Source organism: Ipomoea nil, unplaced genomic scaffold, assembly GCF_001879475.1.
Source record: "Ipomoea nil cultivar Tokyo-kokei standard unplaced genomic scaffold, Asagao_1.1 scaffold0706, whole genome shotgun sequence".
In the NCBI taxonomy this organism is placed as follows: domain Eukaryota; kingdom Viridiplantae; phylum Streptophyta; class Magnoliopsida; order Solanales; family Convolvulaceae; genus Ipomoea; species Ipomoea nil.
Window position 1 is genome coordinate 210,295 of NW_017617134.1, and position 9,652 is coordinate 219,946.

The 9,652-nt window shown below is 35.4% G+C and overlaps 1 protein-coding gene across 1 annotated transcript; it reads right to left on the reverse strand.

The window, feature by feature from the left end:
* Positions 1-1,034: 1,034 nt before the first annotated feature.
* LOC109176336 (malate dehydrogenase-like) lies at positions 1,035-4,342 on the reverse strand. Its single transcript, XM_019325773.1, has 7 exons — positions 4,229-4,342; positions 3,289-3,447; positions 2,950-3,125; positions 2,133-2,410; positions 1,876-2,011; positions 1,671-1,782; positions 1,035-1,376 (listed from the first exon to the last, which is right to left on the reverse strand). Exons 1-7 carry the CDS (start codon positions 4,269-4,271, stop codon positions 1,282-1,284), a joined length of 999 nt encoding a protein of 332 aa, XP_019181318.1. The 5' UTR covers positions 4,272-4,342; the 3' UTR covers positions 1,035-1,281.
* Positions 4,343-9,652: the final 5,310 nt, after the last annotated feature.

Here is a 9,652-nt window from a genome sequence, read left to right on the forward strand (position 1 = left end):
AAAAAGAGTATTCAAATCACACAACAAATTGAAGTGAGAAACTAGCTCGCAATGTCATTGTTTGACAATCAACAGTTAGCTTTTCAATATTAGTATATATTTAATATTTTATGCCCTAATTTTTATTTGCTCTCCCTTATGTCCCGTATTTGGTTTCAATCATATCTATACAATTATTTTATTGAAAATTATAATCAATCTTGACTATATTATCTTGCATTTGTAAACTTAGAATTACCTATTTAAATACGCAAATTCAACATTCAATTAAATTTCAATATAATCTTGTGATATATATACTTTAAAGTACTTATTTAAAAAACACATTGGGCATTATCTCAATTGCGCAATGCGCGTAAAAAACTAGTGTTAACATAAGTACCGTAAATATTATGAAAATTTGATTTGTAATAACTGAACTAGAGAGTACCTATCTATCTAAAGAGTTTAACAATTTTGAAGGCATGCATCTATAAAATTTTCTTTTGATGTATAATAATAAATAGTTGTTATATTTATTTTATATATTTAAAAGCACAATTTTATATAATAATTCAAATATTCAATATATATATATATATATATATATATATATATATATATATATATATATATATAGAGGTTGAGGTGCGGTGAAAGGAGAGCTATTGATTTTGTTTAAATCAACATCCAGGATTACTAAAATTAAAAAATATATATATATATATATATGGTGGCAATTTGATAATTTTTGCATCTAGGTCAAATTTTAAGTGCGTGATTTTTGTGGTTAAGGTGCGTGAATATTGTGCTTAAGGTGTGTGAATTTTGTGCTTAAGGTGCGTAGATTGTGTACTTAATGAGTAGTTATTAGAACTTAAGGTGCGTGAATTTTATGCTTAAAGTGCATTAGTTGTGTGAAATTTAAGATGAACCATTTTAAAACTTTAGGTGCATGATTTGTGTTCTTAAAATACTTTGTTGTGTGCTTAAGGTGCCTGCACAAAAACCTTTACCCGCACCTGAACACACACAAAATTGGTTTGGAGCCAATAAAGAAAAAGTGAAGTAGACAATTTCATTCATATCCAATCACAGCACTGCAAAATGGATTTCCCAAAAGTTGAGATTTTTCCACAAATTTCATCACTAAACCGCTCGAGCAAAAGACAATATTTCTCATTACAAAGGAGAATATCTCTCGTCAAAGAGAGACTTTCAAGGGAGGGACATATCCGCACTTATTTCAAAATTGATGAAGTACACTACTCAAAGACCTAAGATGCTGTGTGCAAACCGAATTTAAGAGAGGCAAGAGTATGCCAAAGCCTTCTCCTCCGACAGTTCTGCAGCTGTTGCGTCCATCTTCTTTCTTGAAAACTCATCAATGGGAAGACCTTAATAAATTTGAAAAGCAAAATCCTATTAAAGACCATATTCCAAGAAAAAACACAGGAACAAGTGCCAAATAGGTCACTAAACTTGTCGCTTTTGTGCAATTGGATAATTGAACTTGTGCAATTTAACCATCAAACAAGCAAAATATGCGCAATTGGAGTATTTTTATGATTCATTTTAATGCAATTTAAGTTGAAAACATTTCAATCTTTCATATCATATTTATGTAACATATACCTATGAGGCTATAGAACAGCATCAATAATATTGCCTTAGTTAAATTATCTACTCACCTTGGACAATACACCATTCTCCATTTTTGCAAGTGACTGGGAAGGAATAGATGAGACCAGCTGGAACATTGTATGAGCCATCAGAGTAGACACCCATGGACACCCAAGTTCCCTGGATAAGAGCAGATGCAGAGCACTTGTTATAGCATCAGCCAAGCAATATGATTTCACATTAATTGTATGGAGACCAGCAGGAATATTATACCTCTGGAGTTCCAACCACCCAATCACGTATGTGGTCACAAGCAGAGCTAGCAGCAGAGAGAGCACTGGAAAATTTTCTAGCCTTGATAATTGCGGCACCACGCTGCTGGACAGTGGTTATGAACTCACCATTCAACCTGAATTATATCACAAATTAATACAACCATAATAGAAGCAGAAATTTCAAAAATAAATGCAGTCAATATGAAATTTAAAGATCTGGCAAATTGTAACATAACTACAGATTTTATTCTTTACCATTCGTCATTTCCAACAAGCTGACGGACTGGCTTTTCTCCGGCTGGTGTTTTGACAGTGGCATGATTAACATCAGGATACTGCGTAGATGAGTGGTTTCCCCAAATGACTACATTTTTAACATCACTGACTTGAACACCCAATCTCTCTGAGATTTGGCCAAGGGCCCTGTTATGGTCCAATCTTGTCAAACAAGTAATGTTTTTCTCAGGAATAGATGGTGCAAACTCCTTCAAAATCAATGCATTGGTGTTTGCAGGGTTAGCAACAACCAATACCTGAAAGGGAAACACATAGAAACAAACCATAATTTAGACTTTTTTCCCAATCACATGACAAGGATTAGACTTAACAAACACAATAGTAACAGAAACAATAAAGCCAAACAATAGTCATACCAAAGAATTAGAGATTAACTTGGATAAACACAAAAAGGTCAAAAACAATTGTTTATAAAGTAATCTTACCCATTCATTTTGCAACCTGAAGTATTGATTCAGACAACTGATGCATATATTAACAATGCTAAGCAATATTGCCATGCAGATAACAATATATATGCAGATATCACATGCAATTCTAAACTATTCATTGTCCTATAGTTAAAAATTGTCTTTAGGAAGATGCAGAATTTTGTATTTTGAGCCACCAATCACTCTTCAGTCCAGAAACTTAATAGTAGATATCCTGTCTGAAATAGAACTGTAATCATATCCTAATATAACAATGAACTTCTGCTCAACCAAAGAAAAGCAAAAACAAATATTTATACTTGTTCACAAATAAATGATCCTAGGGTTTGAGAATTCTATCTCACCTTGCAGTTAGCTGCAGCATGCTTCTCAAGAGCAGCAGCCTGGGACTTGTAAATAGAGACATTCTTTGACATCACATCTTTCCTCTCCATGCCTTCTTTCCTTGGGAAACCACCAACCATGACTGCAACATTGACACCAGTGCATGCCTCAACAGCATCAGTTGTAGCAACAACACCTGGCATGGATAGCCCAGAAGATGCATTCAGTAAGAACAAAGAAAATATTCTTCAAACCACAGTCAAATAACTTTAAAAAGACAATTAGCTATAATTTTCCGCAAAAATCCAGATAGATTTGTTAATGATGCATTGGTTAACAAAGGAAGCAGAGGCACGGACCTTTAAGAAGAGGGAAGGCAGCATCAACTAACTCCATTTTCACTCCATTCAATGCCTCTGCAGCAGGTGGGATATCGAGCATGTGGAGAATTACGGGCTGATCAGGACCCAACATCACACCCCTAGCAACCATGGGGACCAGAGCATAACCAATTTGTCCTGAAAAACCAGCCAACCTCAAATATTATATGGCAATCATGGAAGAGAAGTTGGTCTACTGATAAAATTATCATATTTCAAGAGAAAGCCAAATAGTAAAATAAAACATAAAAAAACAAAAATCCAACAAAGCATATAGAAAATACTATACATAGCTTATGCAACAATATTACTTCAAATTTTCAAAGCATAAAAACCTCCATTTTAACATGGCTTCAAACAAAGCTAACGAATGAAACAAATCCACAAGCACAGCTACTATTTACAAGCAGATCAAGAAAAGAACAAAACAGTCCATCAACACTCTCCATGACACAGTTCAAATCAGAATCAGGCACAGAAAGCCATGTTTGCAGTCTATTAACACATTCACCAGCAAAGTTCAAATCAGAAGTCAGACATACAATGCCATTTTTGCATCCTATCAATGACTCCGCAGCAAAGTTCAAATCAGAAATCAGGTGTACAAATCCATGTTTGCCTAGTGAAACATCATACAAAAATCCTAGACTCACGGAAGTTCAATAACACAATCGAGATTGGCACTAATAGTCTGGCCGATCAATAATCAATACATTTTACCATCATCAATCAGAAAAATTCAGATCTTATCCTGTAAGCACAGGACGCAAAGATAAACATATAGACTTCAGACTGAAAACTACAAACGTTTAATATGCATCACTAAGAAATGACCAATATCAGATCATGTATATATAAAACTTTTATATAAATGAAACAGTAAAATTAATCAGATCTGAATGGAAGATGAATATATTACCTGCAGCACCAGTGACAAGGACGCGAACTGGTTCCTTCGCCATTTTTGTATGAGATCTGATCTAACTTCTGAGAATTGAGAAAGAGACTGAAGTTGTTCTGAGGAGTGAAGATATCGGGAGACTATTTAAGTATTTATTGGTGAGATTGAGAGACGAGAATAGTAAACGATGCCGTTTTAGAAGCTAGTATTGAGGAATTAAGGAATATGCCATCGTGGGGCTTTACGCAAAATTTGTTTACTTTTAGAGGGTGTTTGGTTGAGCGAATTTAAATTTCATTTTCATTCAATTCTTACATAATAATTTTAAAGGTCATTAAATTTTTTTAATTTTTAATTTTTTTGAGGAATTAAATTTTTTTAATTTAATTGAAAAGAATTGTAATTTTACAAAAGAGTTAATCAACGATTTGGTCCCTCAGTTATTGTCAAACTGTGAATGTTGTCCTTTAATTCCTTAATCATCGATTTAGTCCCCGAAAAAAACTGTTTTTAGTCATTTTAGTCCCTCCGTCTGTTTTCCGGCTACATTCCGGTTAGACCTCCGATTTACCAGGGTCATTTTTGTCATTTCATTTGTTCATTTGCTTCGTTCAAAAAGGGCTTATTACACTATTCAGAAGGCATCCATTTTCGAAACGAATACGCCTCTTTTTTGCCACCCCCATTGCCTGACTTCTCACCGACAAAACCACCATCCTATCAGCCTGTAACCTCTCCCTACAGACAAGTTTTCGACCAAGAAACCCCGAAGATGGCAGGCGGCATACATCAAATGTCCTCCTTCTGTTTCGAACATCCTTGCATTTAATAAAAGAGAAGTAGCAGCAATTGATTCCACCATCTTCACAGAATGCTCACAAATCCCAAATCTTTGAGCTTTATAAACCTAATTTATGCTAGAAAACACTCCTTTATTTGAATCCCTTGCTTCAACTAAAATACAACCAGCAAAAACCAACCAACTTGGCTGATTTCTCTATTGCTCAACAGATTATTCAGAATTTAGGCCAATTCTAGGATTAAACCCTCACAGGCACAAACAAGGTATTCCTCAAAGCTCTCCCCACAACAAAGATTCAAACTTTATGCAAAACCCATCAGAAGGCATCCATTATCACACAATCCAAACCCAATTCACAACGCCCAATATTCAACCACAAGCAGAAATTTGAGAAATCAGCAAATAAAGAAAAGAGATTACTGGCGTATAAGCGTGTTACTCCGTATTATTTACAGATAGTTCAACAGGGAGATAAAAACTAAACAGTAAAGAAAATAAACCCAACAAATTTTAGAAAATTTCCAACCAATTGAAGGAATTAGAATCTGATATTTGTGGGCTTATAAATAAGAATCGTATTCTTTGTGCGATGAATCAGTATGCTGAAAAGCTATTGTGATGATGTGTTATTGCATGATGAAGAAGGTGATTCTGATGAAGGAGGTGATTCTGATGAAAGAATAAGCCCCTTTTGAACGAAGCAAATGAACAAATGAAATGACAAAAATGACCCTGGTAAATCGGAGGCCTAACCGGAGTGTAGCCGGAAAACGGACGGAGGGACTAAAATGACTAAAAACAGTTTTTTTCAGGGACTAAATCGATGATTAAGGAATTAAAGGACAACATTCACAGTTTGACAATAACTGAGGGACCAAATCGTTGATTAACTCTTTTACAAAATTATAATTCCTTCATTTTTATGGAATTAAAATTTCATGTCTTCTTCCCAGATTTGAATTTTATAGATTTTAAAAAGAAAAAGATAATTATGAGACAAAATTATCTTTCTAGTTTTTAAACTTAAAATTGATTCCCACAACAATAATATGTATTTTGGACTTTTTTTTTTTGAAAGTCAACCAAATAATGATTGTATTAATGAATCAAAGCTGCAATAGAACCAGGATTGATTGAATCTCAATACATAAACTGATCCTAATCAAATGCTAAAGAAGCTAGGATACTAAACATTGGAATTAAAATACTCAATAATTTTTTCGCTGTAAACAAACATTGGAATTTTTTCACTTTATTCCTAGTTGTAGGAAAATTTTCACTTTTGATCACAAATTCACAATTCAGTCAAATTATAGAGAAAAAATAAAAGTTCTATTACATATATTCTCAATGCTTACTCTCTCAAATTTATTTTTTGATGTGATGAATATTGATAAAATATTTTCTTCATGTGAGCCCCTGTAAAAGTGTCATGAAAATTCTAAGTGTGAGAGTAACAGTTAGAAGTACAGAATGAGAATACATATATAATAGGCACAAGTGTTAAATAGACCCATATACTACCACGAAGTGCTTAATTCCCATCATGAATTAGATTAAGTGTCAAATAAGTCCATCTACCAGGTAAATTTGTTCGATTGACTTTTTTTGCAGGTTGCCTATTCAATTATTTTTAAAATATAATAATAATAATAATAATAATAATAATAATAATAAATAAATAAATAAATAAATAAATAAATAAATCAGCCACCGGTTGTTCGCGCCGGACAGCCGGTGGCTGCCAGACAGCGCCGGACAGCCAGACAGCCACTGCTGTCAAAAATGAGGTCCAGATCTGGACCTCAAATGGCCTGGAACGACCATGGCTGTCTGGGGACGGCCATGGCCGTCCACATCCGTTTGGAACGAGGCCGGCCGCCCTCGTTCCAGACCGTTTGAGGTCCAGATCTGAACCTCATCTTTGACAGTCGTGGCTGTCCGGCTATCTGCTGTCTGGCAGCCACCGGCTGTCCGACGCGGGCAGTCGGTGGCTGAAATTCTGTTTATTTATTATTATTATATTATATATTTTTTAATAATTAAATAGGCAATCTGTTAGCACCCTGCAAAAAAAGTTAATTGAACAAATTTAGCTGGTAAATAGACCTATTTGGCACTTAATTTAGTTCGTGAGGGAAATTGAGCATTTCAAAGTAGTAGATGAGCCTATTTGACACTTGTGCCTATATAATACTTCCTTAAAAATAATTTATAAAATTATTCATTAAATATTTTTTTTTGAGGACCATTATTCATTGAATTTTTTAATTTTTTCCGAGAAATCATTGAATATTTAATCTCAAATAATAATATTACGGAGTAATAATTTACCGTTGGTCGTTATCCTAACTGGAATTTGGAAAGCGCAACTGCACGAGCTAGAGATGGAGTAACGTCATTATCCTCTTCACAAGTTCAAAAAAGACACACGGTTGTCGTCTCCGTCTCCGGTGAGGCAGCAGAGAACGACGAAAACTATGGCTTCTTCGTTGATCACCTCCTCCGTAATCCGCCGCATCTCCATTCAACGCCACCAACACGACGCGCACCTTCCGCCACAGCAGACGCCGCCAATTGAACTAGAGATCAGTATCAAATGTTCGCCGGAGGTAGAAGAAAGAAGCTGACTTACCTTTGTTGCCGTGCAGAAACTGCGAAATCTGAGAACCCGATAATACCCGAACCGATCAGAACCGAAAACCGAACAAAACTTCGGTACTTCGGGTGATGATTCATCAACCGAAAACCGAACTATCTCTTATATAAATAAAATAAACCCTAACGCTCTTCAGAACGCGGGCTACTCGTCGGCTACTCACTCTCTCCCTCTCTACACTTGACCTCTAAAACTCTCTCGTTAACTACCACATCTCCGGCGTCTTCACTTCTCTCTCTGAACATCAAGCCTTTGGTGCGAGGTAAAAACCCCTCGTTCATAACCTTGGCCTTTGTCAAATATGTACTTGGTTCTCTGTGCTGCGCCTCTTTTGCGAATACTGTAATTTTTAATTTTATTTTTGAGTTCGTTTACGGTTTAGGGTTAGAAACTGCCAGACTGTGGTTTCCTTGGGGTTGGAAACTTCAGTTTATCATTTGTGTAGGGTCTTCACATTATTCTTGAAAATTATTTGGTCCTAAGATTATCATTCTCTCTATATGTGTAAATTTAGTGGCTAGAAAAGTTCCCCATCATTTTTTACTGTGAAATTTGGCATTTGATTATTGAGGTTATCTGTGTTCTGAATACATAGCCTGCATATTGATATTCACTGCAAAGCAGAATTGGGGATGTCTTTCACAAATATTCTTTCAGCAAAGGAATTTCCTGTTCTGTATATACAGATAGTCAGAATAGTCACACAAAAGTTTGATATGTATACTTGAATTGGGAAAGATGCATGTCCAGGTGATAAATGATCTTCTTGTCTTGACTTAACAACAACATTTATATTTTGGGTTAGATGTAATGCATGTGCTAAGCATTGATTTCTTTTATGATATAAAGATTGCCCTGCGCATTATTGAAGAACTTCAATTTTGTTGATAATCAATATGCAAAAGAACTTCCATCCGTACAATTGAAAAGTTCGGCTATTTATTTGTTCTGCGAAGTATCATTTTATTTGTTTTCTAACTTTTTCTCCAGTAGTTCTCTTTTTCCTTCATTTTATTAGTGGACAGTGTTGTTGGATGATCTAAGATTTGTTAAAATGTCTTCCAAATGTTAGATAGCAAGAAATTTACCTTCAATCTAAAAACTCAAAATCCTGAAGGTAGTTGTATTCAAATTTACTGCAGATGGCTGAGCATGTGGAGATGGATGACTTACGTGAACTAACTCTACCACAAGCTAGAGTATCTGAGACCAACGAGGAAAACCAACATGTAATGCAATCTGGGAACCCTAGCAATAATACCAGTAACAAGAAACTAAAACAATGCCTTGACAAAATTGAAGATAAAGAGGGCAGTCAGGCAGCTCGGTATGAATGCTGTGGCAGAGAGATGGCTGTAGGTTCTAAGTGTCTTGTGTGTGAGAGTGCTGATGAGGATGAATATGGAGATGAAGATGATGATTTGGCGAGTGATGATCACTATTCCTCAACTGGCAAGTATGATAATGATACAGTTTGGAAAGCTATTGCCGAGATGATTATTATTGATGGACTACCTTTTAGTTTTGTTGACGGAATAGGATTCAAAGAGTTTTGTGCTGCTGCCTTTCCCCCTGAATTTGAGCATCCATCTCGTAGTACCATTGCTAAATATGCAATGGAGATATATATAGATCTGAGAGCTAAGGTGAATAATCTTTTCAAAAATGAAAAGCCAAGAGTGTCTCTCACCATAGAAAAATGGACATCCCTTGAAAGTATTTCTTACATGTGTCTTGCTGCTCACTGGATAGATGGCAATTGGAAGCTTCAGAAAAGAATTCTGAACTTTCTTCCAATTGAGAGTAATACAGATATAGCTTTGGGAGATGTCATAGGGAAGCGCTTACTTGGTTGGGGTATTGACAAGGTGTTTAGTGTTACTGTGGATAATGCAATTGCTAATGATAATGCCACTAAGGGCTTGAGGGCTGCACTTGAAAAATCGGGAATTAACATCATGAATAGGGAACATCTTTACAT

Bases quoted from the DNA above. Each gene is read 5' to 3' on its own strand.
- LOC109176336 (XM_019325773.1), bottom strand. From the start codon at position 4,271: ATGGCGAAGGAACCAGTTCGCGTCCTTGTCACTGGTGCTGCAG. The intron at 2,012-2,132 runs GTAAAGAATAAA...GATATAATTCAG, and splicing joins CTTGTTGGAAATGACGAATG to GTTGAATGGTGAGTTCATAA. The intron at 1,783-1,875 runs GTATAATATTCC...GCTCTTATCCAG, and splicing joins GGGTGGTTGGAACTCCAGAG to GGAACTTGGGTGTCCATGGG.